At 43.5% G+C, this 20221-nt stretch overlaps 1 protein-coding gene across 4 annotated transcripts in view; it reads right to left on the bottom strand.

Moving 5' to 3' along the window:
• RNF220 (ring finger protein 220) overlaps positions 1–20221 on the bottom strand; it is a 214325-nt gene that overhangs the window by 25851 nt on the left and 168253 nt on the right. For all 4 annotated transcript variants that reach the window (XM_053985583.1, XM_053985584.1, XM_053985585.1 and 1 more), the window contains 4 exons: positions 5238–5334; positions 4155–4241; positions 2816–2871; positions 1013–1091 (listed from right to left, as the gene is read on the bottom strand). In XM_053985583.1, coding sequence (XP_053841558.1) covers positions 1013–1091; positions 2816–2871; positions 4155–4241; positions 5238–5334 — 319 coding nt within the window. The remainder of the gene's footprint in view (positions 1–1012; positions 1092–2815; positions 2872–4154; positions 4242–5237; positions 5335–20221) is intronic.

Here is a 20221-nt window from a genome sequence, read left to right as displayed (position 1 = left end):
CAGGAGGAGAACGAACTACATTAGAAAAATGACAACTTTCTGTAAAGTCAGCTTAATGCTACACCACTAGATTTTTCCCCATGCCAAACGATCCATTGATGTCACCACAAAATGTAATATTTAAAACCCACCATTACATCATTGCTTCCACCTCATTCAAGTTGTTTGGTCCCTCACTTGATCTTGGAGCAATGTTTTCTATCAAGCAATAATCAACTCAAAACACTGTCCCATCCCAGCTAATGCAGTCCATGACAGCAGAGGACAGCCTATAGTTTTAGGCTTGGACCATCAAATCTGCCCAAGCAGTAAGTTACTCCAGCAGCATGTGGAATAAGGTTCAGAACAGAGGTTATTACTCAAATGAGCAGTGCAGATAAACCCATTTATTTCTATTTCAGACTAGACTGCAGCACATTCAGTGAGCAGAAAGGGACAGGAAAGGAGATACCCAGCAGTCCCTCCACTACTGTATATTCAAACACTGGGACTGAAACTTCTGAAGCACTGAAAGGGCTGCTGGTAAAAAACTCAGAAACTGAGACATTTTTTCTGTTAGGAATCATGCAAAGGCTCAGTATAGATCTTAAGGAAAAAGAGATCCTCTCTGTGAAACTTCTTCCAAGTAACAGGGCTGCTAGGGGGAGATTCTCTTTTGTTGAGAGATGAAAGATGGAAGATAAAGAAAGCAAGCATGGATATATCTATTTACATAATTTAAAAGAAGGCAATTTGCAGTGGAGAAGCCCTTCAGAAGCTGTGCCCAATTCCATGCCACTGGGTACCCACCCTCATAGATACCTGGTAGAGATACCTCCCCACAAGCCCTCTGTTAACACAGCAGTGGTGAGTGCTCCAAGTTCAGGTTTTGTGTTGCAGCATAACTTCTCTTCTCAGTGGTAAAAGCTTCAAATATGCCTACCTTCAGATTACCACTTTTGCTGGGAGCACAAGATGGGACACTATGGTTCTTTAAAACAAGAAAAAGGGAAGCTACCCACTTCACACTCACTTTTCAATGTCACTGTTCTTACAGGTCTTCTGCATGGTCTCCTGTTTACTGCTTTCACCATTACTCGTTGAGGGCATTTCTGTGGAGGGAAGAACAGAAAAATTACTAATAAAACATTAAATCATTGCAATGAAATAATTTGAGCAAGTCACAGTTTCAGAGGACCCCAATGAGTCACTTTCATGCCAGTTCTTGGTAAGAGACAGAGAAGTGACTGATGCTAAGTGTCCCTGTCTGGTGGGGGTGGGGGGCCTCTCTGGACAGTGTATTTCTATGATTCAGGGCTCAAAATACAACCCTTGCTCTGTCCCCACTTCATAGTGATCTGACCCCCACTGATGTATCCATTGTTTAAGCCAGGATTTAATTCAGAAGGGTTGATGCAGCTGCCACATAAAAGTGCTCTTCTAGAAAGATGGATTCGGAGCAAATCCACCCAGCCCAGACCCTGCTCTCAGCCTCTCCCATTTGCCGAGACTTCACAGATACAAGCAGAAAAATATATACCAGGTAACTAGAATGACAGAACAATCTGCTCATCATGGCTGTTCCCAGCACAGGAGAAGAGTGTGAGACACCAGGTGGAGATGAGAAGATGAACCAGCCCCAGGGTTGTAGGTTCATCACTGTGTATTCAGGTAAAAGGTATGAAGAAAACAGCTCACAGCAAATGTCATCAGGGCTGCCTCCTCATCACCTCCATGGCTGTAGCTACTGAAGCTGATAATACCTATAAGCAAGTGCTTCTACGTCACAGAAAGTAAATGTGATTGCCTATCCCACAGAAGGAAATGCCTGTGATAGATATCCTATGTTCTCCATTTAACCATCATGCCCTTGGCAAAACTGGTTCTTCTCCCTTCCCCCACTCCCATTGGCAAGTAGTTATATCTTGTAGGTACTTTCAAGGCTGGGAATCAAATGCCCAAAGCATGACAGGAACAGAACAGGGAACAAAATCATTGGGACATGTCTCTTCAGGTCGCTGAGCTTCAGTTTCCTTCCTAAGGGAGCTGGGGCAGCACTGCCCAGGTCTGGAAATGGATTTGGCATCTACAGCTGGAAAGCGCCAGGTTTTATTATTCTCATATTTCCACTAGGTTGCTGCTTACACTTACAGTGCTGCTGGCATTGAATAAAAACCCTCAGCAGTCGAATGGGTTTAACACTTCCCCCTTCCTTCTCAATCCAATGAGCTTTCAAGTATGCAAAGGTTCATATTCACATTAACTCATTTGCTCTGGAGTCTCAACTACAAGTCATGAAATAGGACAGATCCTAGAGCTTCCACTCCAAAGGTGAAGATTTCAGAGCAATAGGCTTTTCTTGCCATATAAAGGCCAAGAAAGACAAGATCTACCCAAAAGATACAAGTCTTTAGCATAGCCTCTCAAAGAAGGGAAGATAAAAGTAGCTGGAAAAAAAAACAATAATAAATGCACCTGTGTAGTTTAAACACCCGGCAGGTAAACACCACCATCACATTGTCAGGCTCTGCTGGCTCCCTCTGTAATACAGCAGTTTGCCTTTCAGTGACATGATATCAAGTCAATCCAAACCCTATCTCTCATCACCATACCAGTTAAGGTGGCATTTTTGGGAACTGCCCTAGTTGCCATTATTGACACTTAATTGTGCTGTAAAGTTCCAAAAAGATAGTGTGGTTTTATGTGCATATGTATCTGATGACACTGCAAGAGTATTAGTAACTACCTCTCCTAAGTACTGGGAAGCAAAAGACATGCATTATCTATCTGCCCTCCTGAAGTATATAAATTAACAATTTACAATTTCAACACTCACCGTCGCTGGCCCACTTAGAAAACTCCGGTGTTATTCGAGTACTTGGTGTGCCACCACTAAAAGAGAAAAGGACAATATGCTAAAGGTTGAATACAAAAAATTTTGCTGCTCAGGAAAAGCACCTTCCACCAACCACTCCTCTCTTAATACTTCTATCCATCAGTCTAAGTTTCAAAATGTGAGCAGATGGCCAGCCAAAAAACATGCTCATGCTTCATGGCATCAGTGACACTACTGCATTTCTACAGAAACTCAACAGAATTTCAAAGTGCTTTTAAAAGCAACATCACCTCTTGTGTTGTGGAGATGGGCAAACGAGTCCAGGAAATGTGCAAGGAAGGACCTTGTCCAAACAGCACAACAATGTTAGGTGCAAGCCACATGAAGGGACTGCATCTCCTGGCCTCAGGCCCTCAGTTCTCTCACCAAGCACTAAGTGTCCATAGCCGCTGATAACCAAGTATCCTCCTGCTACAATACCAGAGTCCTAGCTGTGAAGGAGCTTCAGTGTCTTTGCAGCCCTGCTTTTGGACTAGCACAGTTAGCAAAGTATTGACTGGACCAATGGGTTGGATCCAATGTGGCAAATGCCACTTTTCTATGGAGTGAAACCTAATTCTGAACTAGTGTTTGCGACAGGCTAAGCAGTAAGAAAATTTCATTTCACTGCTCCATCAATCACTTCAACCCTGACCCCACAGGATCACTCAGTGAAAGAGACAGAGGGGTAATTTAAGTCCTGTTTTATGCAGGGCAGGGGGCTTAGAAAGCAATCCTAGCTCCCTGTCATTTTATTTGCCTGGAATGCTTCCCTGAGTGCCCTGAATGCTGGCTGCCTACATTCTCCACACATGTATGTGGGCAGAGCACACATCCTGCCCCAACCCAGAGCTGAATACAGAAGGATCAGTTTGCACACCCCACAACATGCAATCGGATGCAATGAAGTCACACATGGGATGCCAGACTCCTACTGTGCCAACCAAGATTCCAGTGGCATCACACTGTACTGCTAAGAGGCCACATTTCATCATGAAGCAAGATGATACGTAAGGCCTTAGACCAGCACAGTTTCCTCATTTCCAGAATTCATCCTCTGTCCAGCACTGTTCAGGGCAAAGATGGCATTGTCAGGGCAGTGGGATGGCTAAGAGAGGGTGAGTGTACAGGGAGGCTTTACTGAGGCTGCACAGGTAGAAAGAGAGACCCACCTGTGGGACTGTGCTTCTCCGTAAGTCTCTTGTTGCAATCCTTGTACTCAAGTGAACAGAGAATTTTCCACAAACTGAGACTCCCCAAAAGTAATGGATGCAATAATTTAGAAAAGCATGATACTTACTTTAGAACAGCACCTCGGAGCGCTTCCCTTTCTTTGGCTTCACCTGGCTCTTCTCCAGTGCAAGGGATAATGTCTGCCTCTGTGTACCTGAGCACAAAGGGTTAAGGAACATACAGCCCTGCTGCAGACAGTGGAAAGGCTTTTGAGATGGGACACTGTCTGGGATACAAAACAAATTCTGGGACACCTTAAAAAAATAGAGGGGGTGGTATCCATGAAGGGGCCTGCTTTTAAATTCTGGATTAAAGTTTTGTTTTAGTTGGAGAGAAATAGAAATCTTTTGATAGCAAAATGATTCCACAGCTTCTTGGAAAAGGAAAACCAGTTTCTGAACCTGTGCAAACCTAACTTGCACAATTTCACAAATTCTGTTTGAAGTACAGAGTTCTTTTACCAGTGGAAGGTTAGAGCTTCAATCCTAAAGGCTGGTACAGATTTCAATAAAACCTAATTCTATGGCTGTACATTGCCCCTCATCACAGCTAAGGCAATATCTGTCTAATGCCCTTGCAGGAATTCTTCCTTGATGCCTATTACAAATGCTGTAGGGCAGAAGTGTGCTCACAGCTCTCCCAGAGCTGTACCCAAAGAGCCTGCTCCCAGATGGAGAAGTTCCCAAAAATTGCCTTTAATGATAGCTCTGCCCATGAACTATCTAATGAAAGGGGAAAAAAAAATCAAATCTCGCAGAGTGGAAGGTGAATAGTGCTTACTGCACAAACCCCTTGAAAACGAAAGGGTGTCTTGTGGAAAAGAAACTCAATTCCTACCCGTGAAGCAGGAAAAGCTATCCATATAGAACAAACCTGCATGGAGGCAACAGATTGTTTACAAAACAGAATAAAGAAACTCTAACTGATCCCTTGCAATGTCTCCTATAGATTTCAACCAGGTCTGAAGTAGTGCTGTATCAAGAGTAGGATCTCAAAGGGAGCAATGGGGAACCCCTCCTAGTTCAAATAACATGGGAACTGGAGAAGGCTGTGTCATTTGCAGTAGGGCTGGACAAAGATCGTGCACCATTTCCTAGGGCAGATGCACCTCTGGGTCCCCTCTCGGTAAGAGCCTTTCAAAAAACGATACTGTGGCTTCCCGTATTCGAGTGTGTCGTCTCCATCCACATCCAGGTCAGCGTCGCTGTCCGGATTCTCCTTCCCGCTGCACATGATAAACCCAGAACCTGAAAGAAAATAAAACACACGGATGAGCATTTGAATTGGAAATGAAGTGTATGAGATCTCCCAAGAAAGGTGCTACAGCACCGGTTTGCAGGTGCTGTCCTTTACTTTTAACAGCCTCATAAAAGGTGCCTTCTCCAAAGACAGTACAAGAACACTCACAGAAATGCTCTAACTTCTTAGATTTTATGCTCTAAATGCCCCCAACATTGAAAATGGAATATTCTCGACTTTTAGCTCTCCACATGAATTATTTTAGAATTGAAGCCACTGTAAGGGTCTCTCTCAAAGGCAGAAAAAGCAATGAAGCTGAATAGGAAGGACTTCATTTTCATAGAAGTAGTTAATGCAAAATTCACACTACTAGCAGGTAAGAGAAGGCCACAAGGATGTTCTAAATTACTTCTTAATTCAGATGCAGAGGGCAGGCAGAGGCTAAAATACAATTAGAAACAGCTTTTTAACTTTAAAATACATTTAGTCATGGCTTAGATTTTTAAAATCTAAAACAATGAAGAACAACAAACCTGCTTCTACAAAAGGGGGGAAAAATCAGACTTCTGTCAATAACAGCTCCTTACAAGCACTTACATGAGCAAATTGCAATGCAACTCATCAAGAATTCTGCTCTTCTAGCACAGGGGGGTCAGACACACATCCAGTCCCAATTCCAGCAGGAAGTAACCACTTACAGTTCCACCTGAGGCTGACAGTGCATCAATTCCCACTTTCTAACAATGTCTACATTTACTTTGGTCCCAGGCGTTTTGTAAACTGTAACCAGGCTTCTTTTAGCTGAATCTCTTTATGAGAGCTAACACTGAATATGCTCTCTCTTGTAAGACTAGATATTAAGCAAAGGCCTCCTGAACTCTAGGGTGTTGGCTGCAAGGTCTCCATTTGTGTTCAATTTTGCAGCAGATCTAAGCTGTTTGAGTACATCAGCTATGCAGATAGAAATGTACTCACTGCAGCTGCCTCCAGTATGTTCCTTCACTTAACACCCTTGTCCAGACAGCAGAACTGGACACCTGGCTCCGACAGAGGTATCTGCTGGAGCCTGAAGGACCTGGCACATCCAGAGGGCTGGTGACCTAAGTCTGTGGAAGACCAGGAAACACATCCCAACTGCAAAGACTGGAAGAGTAAGGTAGATACTGCCTTGGCCTTGCACCAATGTCCCAAAAGGTCTATGTTCCTGTACTGTGATTATGGTTCTAAAATAATTTTAGCCTGTATTCTGCATTTAGAAGCACTCAATATTATATGCATGTCTGAAGAATGAGGACATTCCAAAGCTTTAGGAGAGCCTTTTCAGGCCTTCCTGTCTGAGTCTGTTCATCCCAGTGGGCTCTCACCAGCACACTTAACATGAGCCCAGAAGAGTGAACCGTGTTTCCAATGGTCTGCATCTGTGCAGACAACAAGGCAAAGCAAAGGTCTCATTTCCAAGGATACCATGCAGACACAGTTCTTTATTGTCGCCCTCTAGGAACGGATGCTCTCACTGATTCATTAAACCCCCAATAAAATTTGTTTATATGGATTTGATATTTCTCTTCCCTGAATATCAAGAAGGTCCTTAACGAGTGACAACTGTAGCATGACAATGATTTTAAGACTAACCTTTCCCTAGAAGCATAAAGTACCTTTTACTTCAAAGTAATTCCCAGACTTAATTTTTTAGCAGAAGTAACACAATTAGCACCAACAATGCAGCACCCAGTCTATGCCAAGTACTGTGGGAGCCATGGTTGTAGGTGAGCACCATGGTGTCCCTGGGGCAGCCCATTTCCAGCAGACCCCTTTCAGAGTGTTTCACATACTGGCTGTACACTACCAGCCAACATGTGCCACAAGCTGCCTCCTCTTGCTGCAAATGGCTCATCTAGTAAATCTTGACTCATTCAGTTCATCACAATGTTTGGGAGAAGATTTAGAGGGGTAAGAGAGACCTGTCAAAGAAGCTGGATAGTCTTTCAAAGCTGCTTTAGAAGTCAAGAGTGGGCGATGGCGTGGTAATTTATAGGCATGGCATTTAACCTGCAGTAACACCATCCCCTGCACCTGGCATTACTTTAGCCCATCACTTCTCAAAGGCCATAAACTTTGGACACACAGGTCTTCATTTTTCTTGTAGCTGTGGGAGACACAAATCATGCAAAGCTGGAGCTGTGACTTGGCCAGTCCCAGGGGGGTGATCTGAACATTAGCCAGACAATGAATACTCGGAGCAAGTGCCTTGGTTGGGGGGAAGGTGGCCAAATGAGTGAACATAAGTGGGACCATCCCCCTTGTTACTGTCTCTGTAAGGATGCCAAGCACACAGCAGACATGCACCTTTCCATCAATTTTGTTTCCAAGTGACTCAAGCCAAATGGTGGTTTATGGCTAGAGCTTAAGATGAGAAGATCTGCTTACTGCAATGCAGTTTACAAATATTAAGGCATCTTGTCTTCAGAATCCTTGTGTCCTTGCTCTCAAGACCTTTGTATTTAAGAAAATCCCTTTTAAGTCTGGAAGGAAAATATTCCAGAGCTTTGGCTGAATCTAGCTCTATTGCCTAGGTGCACTGCAAGCAGACTACTATACTTCCTAAACAGGGAGTGTACAAGGGGACAGTTTGGATAGTATGTGTTATCATGGCAAATACACACTGGGATGATCTGAGAGAACCTTTCAGTCAGAGAGTGCACTGCAGAGAAGTTCATAGGTTAAAACGAGGGACAGGGGAAAGGTAAATTTTCTTTTCTGATCAAACAAGAACTCCCAGACTGACACCTAAAGGAAGGCGCAATCAGGTGATCCAACTCTCAGTTTTTCACTTAATATGGAATTTTTTTTATGTGACCAAGTGCAGCCCTTTGCAACATGGTAAAAACCAATGATTTAGAAACTGTATGCTAAACAAAGTAACCTCCATGAATCCAAAAAATATTCTGAATATAAGCTGTGCTATCAATTTTAGGACTTCAGAAGCTGCTTTAAATAAAAAGGAAAAACAAAAGCCACAAAACATGTTTCTGATGCAAATCAAAAGATCCATAAATCCCAGTACTGCTCCTGCACACAACAAAATACTAAAAAATGGGATGTAAAGCTTGGCCCAGCATCACCTGGGGAACGAATGGCTTGCAACCAGCATCCTATAATACCTTTTCATTCTGCAGCAGGGATGGATTTTGAGGCCTGCTCCAGTGGGATCAGGTTTGGTGCCACAATTTCAACCTGACCCTCCTTGTCTAACTTCCTGGGGTTGCTTCCATGCACAAAGCCAGTGAAAACACCCACGCAGCTGTTCAAATATTTGATGTCTGAACTGCTTGACATTATTCATTCATCTCAGGCTCATTCAAACCAGATTTCTGGACAAGCACTGTTATAAATGGATTAAGAAGACCACTAAATGCAAGGAAGGCCCAAAAGGATCACACCTGCTTCTCACTAACTCAGCCCAAATGTAAAGAGGGTTCACAACTTCCAGCTCCTGTTGGTGGTGTACACTGCCATCCAGGAGAAAGGAAAATGTGAAATGGAGTGCAGAGGCCAAGAGCTTCCAGAAGACCCCCTACCAACTCCACTTGGGTGATTTGCAATTCAGTAGTGTGCACTGAGAACAGGGAAGGGCTCCTCCAGCAAGGCTCTGCTTCTGAAGGTCACACAATAATTCACAGCCATCAGCAACACTGCCTAGAGGAGAGACCTCTAAAGCCAGTGTGTTATCCAGAGGTCAATGCTTGGGACCAGAACTTTATTCCCACGTGTTAACAAAGTGAAATCCCACAACTGAATGTTAACTTGGGAGTTTGACCTAGGAATTCATAAGAGACATGATCTGTTATTCACAGGAGCAGCTCTGACTCTTAGGAGTCACCCAAGGCCTGAGAAATGTAATTCCACGTGTGAATTTGAAAACACTGCTTTTAGATAAAAAAAGAACAAACCCAGTGCAGACTCTCCTATATCTTTCTTGTCCCTTGTTGAGAATTTTTTGCTCTTGCTGTGCATTTGGTAGGAGGTAACCCCTTGTCATATGCTGCCAGCCCCAATACAATTAGCCTCCTGATGCTAAAGCAGCACAGTTCTCTGACAGTCTTAATCCCAGCTGCCTCCTTAAGGACCAGACAAACAAGAGTGAACAGGCAGGTCAGACGCTGGGGCCATTAAGCAGAGAAAAAACAAAGTTACAGCTCTGTCTCCAATCCCCATTGCTCTTGTAGCCAGGTGCTCTGACAAGCAATTCCAGCACTGGTATTGAGTGGCACCTCTATAAACCCTGTGACAGTTTGGGAGACAAACTCGCCCATCAATCAGAATGTACCTATCAACATCACTTACCTAGCACTGTGTACACAGCTTTCTTTGCTTGGGCTGGTCTCAGAGCAGTCTGCCTGAGCACCAATTCTTGTTACTTTCTGAAAAATTTAGGTACTCTACACAAGCAACAGTGTTTCTGAAATACTGACTTAGAGGTCAGAAAAGCAGGAAAAATTCGCATGCCTCGTAACTGCTGCCAGCTTCAAGCACTGGCAGGCTACAGGAATCAGCTGAACTTGAAGGTAAAAACACTTTCCATTCTTTCCATATACCTATTAATAATGTCTGTAGATAAATCTCACCAGAAATCCTTTCCTTCCCCTTCTTAGGGGAAGCAAATAAAATAAAAGCACTTTTCTTTCTCTTAAGTCGTCCCCTATGTCTAAGCATCCTCTCTGACCTCTGCACTGCTTCTCAAATCTCACTTCCTTTATGCAGTCCTCCTGATGAGTGGTCACCTGATCAACTCTCCAGTGAATGGTGGCCCAGGTTAAGATCAAGAGTTATTAACATGATATATAAGCAGATTCACAGAACACATAAAAGGACTTCACATTCAAGTACCTCCTTTTCTCCATCACACTCAGTAGCAGATGGTCCAAGTGACAACAGATGCTGCTTCAGGTGCTGACAGCACTGCTCCTGCACAGGCACGAGCTCACATGCAGACTGGCAGTCTTAGGGGCAGAATGGTAACATAACCAGAACCAACGCAGACCCAAACAACCCCAGCCTAATTTCACAAGCACAGGTACAAAAACACAGACCTACTGGGCCCCACCTCTGCTCCTCAACTCCTGTCTAGGCAGATCGGTTTTGGTGACAACTGTTCTCTATATATTTAATTATATGTTTATATTTCATTATCACTCCAAAGGAAGCCAAGGAAGAAAATTAAAATGTCAGTATTATTATTTGCACCAGTGTTGTGAATGCAGCTACTAGATACTGCTCATGCACAGGATCAAACTCATCTGGATGACCAACATTTCTCCAGTCTGGCCCTCAAGGAATGGGAGAGTGTGTGTGTGTGTGAAAAATCTATACTGGAAATATTCCAGAAATCCCGAATTTTGTGTAAATTCCATAAATGGGTCTAAATTCAAATCCATCTTAGAGGCATACAGCTCTACTGGGGCCTATTTTGGCTGGGAAGAGTCATTCATTGTGTTTGCAGGTAGTTGACATGTACTCAGGAAGGAAGAAAGGCCTCCCGTAAATCTCCAGAACTGCAGCCTTTGCTAATTACACTCCTTGCAGTGACCCCCTTCTGTACAACCTCCCTTTCCAGCACGTTCACTCTATTTTCTTATCGAAATGGCACTCGTTGGCTTCTTGCAGAGTAAAAACAACGAAGACAATAAAAGTAGTTTATGCAGACTCACGGCCAGGCCTCACATACTTCCGAGAATGGCTCTAAACTGGGTTTATTTCATCATCTGCTGAAGTATCCCAAACTACTACTAAGAGGACAAGGTGGCATGGACACCATTTTGTTGTAAGAGACATCTGGGAAGACAGAGAAAGACACTAAAAATTCTTGAAAATAAGAGAAAAGCAAAGATGAGGCCATGCTGAACACAGGTCTTTCTACAGATCCATAATGCCTCCCTAGCCTTATTTTTCAACAGTGAAATTGTTCCCCCACTTTTTCCTAGCACCAACAGGGATACAATAGTTCTGGTGATGTTCCCAGCCTGCTACAGAAAAAAAATGACATTTAGAAGCCAAGAAAAGCTGCTTACAAAACAAGAGTTTTATTTCTCTGGAGCCAGATCCATTTAAAGCTAAATGGTGATTTACCTGGAAAACTGACACCCAACTGTGCTGTTACAGCACACACCTGAAACAGCAGATGCATCCATCTGATGCTGTCTATTAGCTCCCACAGGGGCACAAATGGGCTGTCAGACACCTGACTGCTTACCAGTGTGGATGCTTACAGGGATTTTTGCTAACAGATCACAGAAACAGCTGCCTTTAAAGAAAGGGGCCATATAATTTTACGACCATTACCATAATTTTGCAGCAGCATGCTGAACAAAGGGCAGGCAAGCACTGCTGTACAGGGTAAGAGCCAGCTGCTGCAAGGCTTAGGAAGAAGCTTCCCCACCCCTCGCAGCATTGTGGATTATACCAGAGATGTCTTTTATGCCTCCTGTAACCCATCAGGTACAGATTATGGCTGCAGAGGGGAATACACACTTGGACCAGACCAAAGGTCTGATCTGGTTTAACAATTCATGGCTGCCTCCTAGAGCCTCGTGCTGATGTGATACAGGAAGGTGAGAACAGCCTCATGTCTATCTCAAAGGCTGTTCTTCAAAACCCGGAGCTGAAGTACAAAAGCAGCAGCAACAGCTATGGTCTTTGCAGCTACAGCTCGTTTTCCACAGTTAGGGAAAGGTGGATCTGAAAGGTTTTGTTCCCCTGGGGAGAGGGTGGAAACAAACAAAAAAGGAAGGGGGGAGAATTAAAGTAATCTTGAATCACTAAGCAGATTCACATCACTGGATCAATAAGCACCACTGACAGGGATCACAGGAATGTCGCAACTTTGCCAATAATAAAGCAGCACAGCAGAGCTTGGAGGATGACTTTTCTAAGGCAGCCGAGCATGAAGCTGCAAGGCTGGTGAACAGCTGAATGTGACACCCTGGCTTACAGCAGGCTGCCGCCAGTGGCGGGGCTCAATGCAGTTTGCTTTAAACAATGATGAGCACAGAGATTGTATTCATGGGGGAAAGGCAACCAAGGACTGGAAAAACCAAGGGCTAAATTTCATAGGCCAAACACATGTGCTTTTCCTCTCAAACTAATTCTTTTCTAGGCTGGAAAGAAGAAAGAAAAATCAGTGCTAATTTAATCAATTGATCAGTCTATTGATTGCAAAACTGGAGCTGCTAGTTAGCCATGTGCTGTAATGCCCTCAACTCTGAAACCACAAAACATACCATTGATTTCTTCACTTCCAGCTCCAAAACAAGAAATAAAACCGGGCTTTCATGGAAAAACAACTTCCTCGTCCAGGAAGAAGACGCAAGCAAAGAAGAGAGGCCAGGAAACAGGGCCAGCCACATCTTGCGAGGTTCAAACTGAAATTAGTTACAGATGCAGTCACAGTGTCTTGTGTAAACTCTATCGATTGGGTGGCTGACAGTCTTGGGAGCCTCCACAGTAGGACAATCAATCCGGCTGCAGTGTCACCTGCCACTTTGCTGAACAGTTGACAATGCAATTATCCAGTGTGGAGGCAGGGAGTTGGCGTGTGTCAAACGCAGTTAGCCACTTTCCGGGCACTACTCGATAATGCATTTCACCGCCGTGTGTAGGAGACGACACGCGGAGACAGGAGCTGTTTAGAGCCATTGAGACCTGTGCTCCCTTCTTCCTTTAGGAACATCTCACTGCCCCCGACTTAACAACTGTATTCTAAAATGCTATTAAAATCATGTCAATCAACCATTGTGTGCTTAAAGCTCAAGTTTGACCTGAGTGTCCAAGAAGTAGGTTGCAGTTCTAGCAAAACTTCAGACCCTTGAGGGAAAAAATTAAAAATGTATCAGATTACTATCTTAAAGCCTGGGATTTTCAAAACTACAGCTAACAGACCAGTAGAAAACTGGACTGCAGAGCAGCTAATGTCCGAGATCAACAAAACGTGAAGTTTAAAGGAACTGTCAACTGAAACCCAGTCTACTTCAAAAAATGAGTAGTTTCAGGTGCTCTACAAGCTCCTTTACTCCCTCCCCCTGCTAATTTTCATGGTGTTACAATTGCATTTTCTGTTCTTTTTCTCCCCTTCCTTTCTCTAGGAAGGGGTTGATAGACGTCCATTTTCATCCCCCAACTAGGATATGTAATACTGTAAAAGGGAAAGAATTCCACTTCTTCCTGCAGAAGTGGTTAGAGTGGCTGTCAGTGTTACATAAAGTAACCGCCAAGGTTTACTTGATTGTGCTTCTTTCAGCTAATGCATTCTAGCAGACTGAGGATACAAATTATATTCTTATATTTTTGTATGCATTCAAGTTAACACAAATGTACAATCAGCAGTGAGAAATTTTAATGGCTATCCTCACCAATTTCTTTTTTTCCAACTAAAATGATTTTTACATTGATAAGTCCCATTGATTACTTTGTGTTCCAAAATGAACAAAATGGTGTTCCTTGAAGAATTATATGACCTTCAAACACACATGACATTGGACATCAGTTACATGGCAGGTCATGCTGGCTTTTGTACATAAGGTAAGAAGTTTTTTCTTCTTAAATCACATACTATTCTAATCTGCTTTTCTGTCTCACTAGAGGCAACTTATGATATTAATATACAGGACAATACTTAAGAGATATTTATTAACCACAGAATCCTTCAAATTCTATATGAAGACACAAACTACAGAGAAAGCCCATGTGATTACTTTATCTAACACTATGCAAACAGACTTTGTTAGCATTTTTAGGTCAACTATTACGTTATGGGCAAGTACTCGCTCTCAAAGGAGAGAGGTGCAAATGTTAAAAAGTGGTTGGGCTACTCCATCAGACCAGTCCAAATTATTGTGCTTCTGCAATGGAGGGATTACCAGGATTATCACTTTTACACAAGGCCTGAGGTAAGGGACACTGAGTGCTCTGGGGCTCAGCAGCCCTCTGTAAGGAGCATAAGGCACAGAGTAAGCACTTGAGAAGCATGGAATTTATACATCTTGCCCACTTGAAAGCTTACAGCACAAAGAAGTGACCAGCAGAAGGTAGCAACCCAAATATAGGAAGACTAAAATTCAAGGGCTGAGAGGCTGGGAAAGATGCTCAGATGTACAGACACATTCACCTTAGAGAGAGATGCTGACACTGGAAACGTGGCAGAGAAATGCACTGAATTGAGCTCCTGCTAAATGGGAGGAAGATTAAGAATTTCAGCAAAGAATCCTTGCACTCTTAACACAGACTGCTCTTGCATCCAAGCTTAAGTTTGCTTTAGCTTGCCAGGGTAAAAGGAATGAATTCTGGCTCATCTACACAGCAGCAGCAATGATTATTCTAGTTACTAGACCAGTCTTCCAAAAGGCCTAAATATGCCAGTGACGTCTTCCATTTCCCACACAGTCTCTTAAGAGAAGTCACACATTTACTGTTCAGCTCAAAAGCTTTTGCTGCATGTGAATAGATCAGTGTATACCCTCTTACCAGTATAACCTTAAATGCAACCTGAATCTCCTGACAAGAAAAAAAAAAGGAAGGCTCCTTGCCTCTTGAAGCTTTCCTGTATGTCTCATTATATTTTATCAGAAAAAGAGGGCATAGCTGGCTACAGGTGAGATTCTAGAGCAACACTTTAAAGGTTTGTCACCAGCTCTGCTACTATCTTTTTAATGTTAGAGAAGATGCTACTCCATGCTTCAGTTTCCACATACGTGTTAAACACAGATTTTAAGAGTTTCGTTGTAGAGTTCCATTTTCATGAAATTGCACAGAGAAGCACAAGCGAGTTTTCCCTCTCTATTTGGATCTTTCTGCCAGGCAGTTACCAGACCCAAGAAGTCACTGTAATCACAAAAACGTGTTGTTGAGGTAGGAGAACTAAAAAGTATCTATTTAGATTCTGAGGCCAGGACCTCACACATGAAAGAATGATTCTAATGATGCATGGATTTAGAAGGAAAACAAACTTGAGGAGCATACAGCTACTGCCCCAATGCTCTTTCTGGGACAACTAACCCACACTGGATGAAGGCTGGACTACAACACTTGCTGCTCAAACTGAAGCATATCTTGATGCTGTGTTGATAGAAAGCTGGCAGTGGGAGGACTTCAGCCATTTGCTAGAAACTTTTAAGCATTTTAATACAGTCCTACTTTCCAGGCAGCTGCCCTAATTGTATGTGACATGACATCCAATGCAAATGGTCACCCAAGGATAACTGTAGTTTGTTACAGCTTATAAAGGTTTTACCAAGTCCCTCTATGCATACACTTAGTTGTGCTGTTCTTTTCCCTTGGTAAGACATTAGCAAACAGAGCCAAGCCCTTTGCTAGCTTGGAAGTAGGACGGCATGGAGAAATAAAAAGAAATACCAGAAAAATAAAGAGAAATTTCAGAGTTAAGTAATCCCTGTGTGTTTCTCCTTCTTCAAGAGTATCACAATCTATCAGGCAAATCCTTGTCATGTTGATCTTTCTTAGAAAGTATCCTTCCCTGAAAATGCCCTGCTTGCCATTTTAACATTTTTAAAGTCTTTCTCTCTTCTGTGTTATTTTTGATGCAACCGATCTGCTGAAGCAAAAGAAACTGAGAAGAACAGTGGTGACTAGCTTGCTACTGCACCTAGAGGAAGGCTTTTTGGTGGGGGAGCTGGAGGGGAAAAGAGGAGGCCAGGGCGGGTGGAGAGAACTTAGCTACAATTCTTCGATTCTTTCATATCTAAAGAGGACAGCAATCTCTGTTCTATCAGACCGTGCGGTTCGTGCTTTAAATGGTACTTGCTGCCAGCTTGCTTTCCCTGTCTCTCTCCCTTTGAAGCAGACTGGACAGCTTCCTCAAGCTGGCGTTATCACTCCCTCTAACCACTCTTGGCAGGCAATCTAATTCCCCCTGAAAAGGTCACCGCCATTTTAACTGCCTTTCAATCACATTAAGCACGCTGCCGCTCGTGCTCAGAGCACTGCGCCCGCAGCTCTCCTGACTGAGGTGCGATCGATAAACTGACATCCTGCCCAACACCCAGCTCCCCAACCGCCCCAGCCCTGCTCTCCTCCAGCCCCTCTCCTGGGCAAGCTGCCTCCCGGAACGGACGGAAAGAGACCGAGTGACAAAATCCTCTCCTCAAATCTGAGGCAGCAGAAGGGAACCGCGAACCTGGCATTTACTAATCTTTGTCCCATCTGTTAAGAAACAGAAGGGTGCAAGCATCCCCCACCACCCCGCCTTCCCTAGACCTACAGAGGCAGCAACTTCACAGGACAGTTTGCTTAGGCACCAGTCCAGACACCTTTGAAGCTGTGTTACAAAGAACAAGCCTCCCTCAAGCTTCCCTCAATGCAATCATTACCGTTATCTCTCCCCCCGAGCTGCTTTTTTTTTTGCAGTTACGAGTTATGTGTTCCACCCATCGATCCCTGTGTAAGACACTGTTTTAAGTCCTCTTGCCTTTTGACTGTGCTAAGCCGTTTAAGAGATGACAGCAGCTTCTATCAGTGTGAAGCTGATGTGATTCTTTTCAGATAAAGCACTTTTTTTCCACTTCCCCCCCTCCCTTCCCTTCTTTCAAGTAAGAAACATACACACAAAAAGAGACACTGAATCTTTCAAAGAAAAAAAAAACCTTTTGAACTTCCCTCAGGAATTCTTTAAAGGGATAACCTTACAGTGTAAACACTGAGGGTAACGTGCATCCATTCTGGACTGGAATAGAAGAATTGCTACAAATATGTTGAGCATTAAAAAAACCCCAACAAACCCCACATCAGAGACGAAGCCACTTGACGCTTTCACTTGCGAAGCCTTGTTGGCATCCTAAACTCATTAAAGGTGGCATGAAATAATCCTGTGCAACAAAGAGCTTCAGAAAGAGGTGATTCAGAGACATGGGGAGAGATAGTTACTGAATGTTCAGGTATTTCAAGAGAAATTTTAGTCTTGTGACACTGTACTGAGGCAGGAGAATATCTGATTATTTTATCTGTACAGTCTTACACTTTGAAGTACAAGCTTGATTTAAACGGAGTTTGGTATTTCATGCTGGTGGTTATTCTGCACCTACCCCCAAACAGAACCACAAACTCTCCTACAAACCCCTGCTTCAAGCAGGACCTCTACTGAAACAAAGTGGTTCCAAGCCCTATATAATTGCCAATAATCTTATTTACACCTTACATCTTTCCAGTTTTGGAAAGCAAATTGAATGATAGCAAATGAAGCCAGGAGGACAGTTAGAAGTACTGATTACTTCCTGACTGAAATCCTTCACCAAACTTAAGAGCTTCAGAGACAACACACAGATCCCTGCACTTCTCAGGTCATATTCCTACTTGCTGCCACAGCCTGCTCTTTTCACCTGCTGCCTCAGGTATGCCAAGCTGTGGCAGCCAAGTAGGCGTGCTTTGGCTCTGCTGCACTAGACCTGACTGGGGGCTTGCAGCTGTAACACCAACAGAGAAGACAAATAATTTCCAGCTTCTAAGACAGCTCCTCAGGTCAGAAGAGCAAGTTTTCCCTGCAAGTGCTCTGGAAGCAGGAAAGTGTCATCCTAGGAACTTTACAAGTTAGAGTTTCAGCCTGTGTTTGCTTCTACGTTTTAGACCATCTTCCAGAAAATCCAAACAGGGCTGTTCATTTCCCTGATGTTTCTGTTTTTAGGAAGAAAAACCCTAAGGTCTCTCAACCTTAGTCCAACTGAGAATCTGTCAGGATTTTCTATATAATTGGCAAAGAATTTTCCTCATGTGAAGAGTGAGTGATATGAACCTTGTCCCCTAACAAAAAATGATAAAAAAAAGCCAGGATCTGTGTTAAGTTCAAGACACTGCTGTAATGCTGCCCAATGGACTTACGTGCAACGCACCCTGGCCACAGTGTCCTGCTCCCCCTTCACCCAGCTGTGACATCTCCTCAAAGCAACACACCATTAAAACCAAAATTAATGAGACACATGGCCATCTATTTTCCCCTCCGGTTTTATGTATTTCCCCATGTCATCTCTTTAGACACTGGTGACATCCCTGTAGCCTGGTAAAGGCTGTCTGGCATTATAAAAGACATTTGATTTCCACATCACTGCTACTTCTCAGCAAAGGGAACAGAGCCAAATGCAAAGCCTCAGGTGACAGGGGTTAACGAGGGCCTTGCCAACTCCAGACAAAGCAGTTTTAAGCATTAGAAAGCATCTACAAAACGTTGTGCTGTGCTTCAGGGCTGTAAATTAAGAATTCTGTCTGGCAAGAGCCAACACTGGCAGCAAAAGAAGAAAGACAGTCACCTTAAGGTTACCTGAGAGTGCACACAGCAGTCCTGAATGATGGAGACCCATGAATGCAGCAGTCAGAGACAATAGGAGAGCCACAAAAGAGAGCATGAAAAAGTGTAACCTAATTAAAAATAAATCCAATCAGCCAGCTGTAGGAGATCACTCCAACTTTGCTTTGGCTTTCCAAATTTTACAACTTCTTGCACAGAGTAGGTAGGTACCCTGTACATATTGTCCGATTATCCCAAGATACTAGGTAGGAAATTGTTAGAAAAAAAATTCCCCTGCTTATGGAAGAGGACACTTCTCTAGAGAAGCATGGCAGCTGTTGAATCTAGCTGCCAGCAGAGGTGTGCTCCAGAGGAGGAAGGCCAGGTGCTAGAGACCTGCCAGCTGCTCAGGTACCAGGAGTCCCTTCTTCAGCTGTAGTTTTGCCACGAAACGCTGCACAGGGAGGATGTTTCTCACTACAAATAATACAGGGAGATTCCTGTGCTTGTGAGCTGATCTACAGATATCTTTCATGCAGCACCACCAAGGGAAGAAGTCTAACCCAAAAGCCTTGTCAGCAGGGTGAGTATGGAGGGTTTTAGAACTACATGTATTCAGCTTTCCTCCTGGACTTCCAATCTTTTCCTGGATGTCCATGTAGTTCCTGAAACTGTAATGAAGGTCTCCAAAAGGAAAGAAGAGACAGACCCCATACTTCCTGATGGAAGCAACACCCTCTCTAAGTATGAACAAGTATCTGTTCATGTGTGTGTACCCACCTGGCAGAGGTTACAGCCCTAACTGATGCCAAAACCTGTCTAACTTCTGGTGGAGGAAAGCAGGTGATCGACATAGTAACAAGTAATACATTTGAGAATTCCTTAAAATAACAAAGAAAATGCAACAAAGAGCAAGTACTTTATATTTACCCAGCCTAACTACATCAATTACAAACATTTTGTCCACCTGAAGCCGCATTTGAAAGAGGGTCTCCATATGACCAAGGTAATGTGGAAGATTCAGATCACACTTCAGTGAGTTAATTCAAAAGCAACTGGGAACATTTACCAGGTGAAGATAGCACCATGTCCACAACAAAGGAAGTGGAAATGCGTGCTCTCCTCAAATGCAGGTGTTTGGTGGGGGTGAAGGAAGAAACCACTCATTCACAAAAAACAGGGAAGAAATGAACTGAACAGCTTTTACTAACCAGGACTAGCAGTGATGACAACAACAGAGGCACACAGACATCCCATGCTTCCCCAGTACAGACTGTAGTGTCTGTGCTACATGAACACAGTCTAAGATCCCGCATGGTCTCATCAGGCCTCTACATGGAATCATGCACAGACACAACTCTCCATGAAGTCACAAAAAAAGTTAGGTTACTGACACAGCATGTAATAGTGTGAGCTTCGCTGGGGGTCCTTTAAAGCCCAAAGAAGCTGCTCCTTATCATCTGCTCTGCTATAACCCAGCTACAATTTAATTTCAGAGGAAAGCAAGAGCAGATCAGGAGTGCCTGGTTTTAGCTGAGCACACGGCTAGCTTTTAAGTCCAACTTCCTTATGCAGTAGCCTTTCCCCTTGAGATATTTTAAATTAAAATCCAA

Source organism: Vidua macroura, chromosome 9 (assembly GCF_024509145.1).
Source record: "Vidua macroura isolate BioBank_ID:100142 chromosome 9, ASM2450914v1, whole genome shotgun sequence".
In the NCBI taxonomy this organism is placed as follows: Eukaryota; Metazoa; Chordata; class Aves; order Passeriformes; family Viduidae; genus Vidua; species Vidua macroura.
The sequence above is the reverse complement of the archived record's forward strand: the minus strand, read 5'-3'. Positions and strand labels throughout refer to the sequence as shown.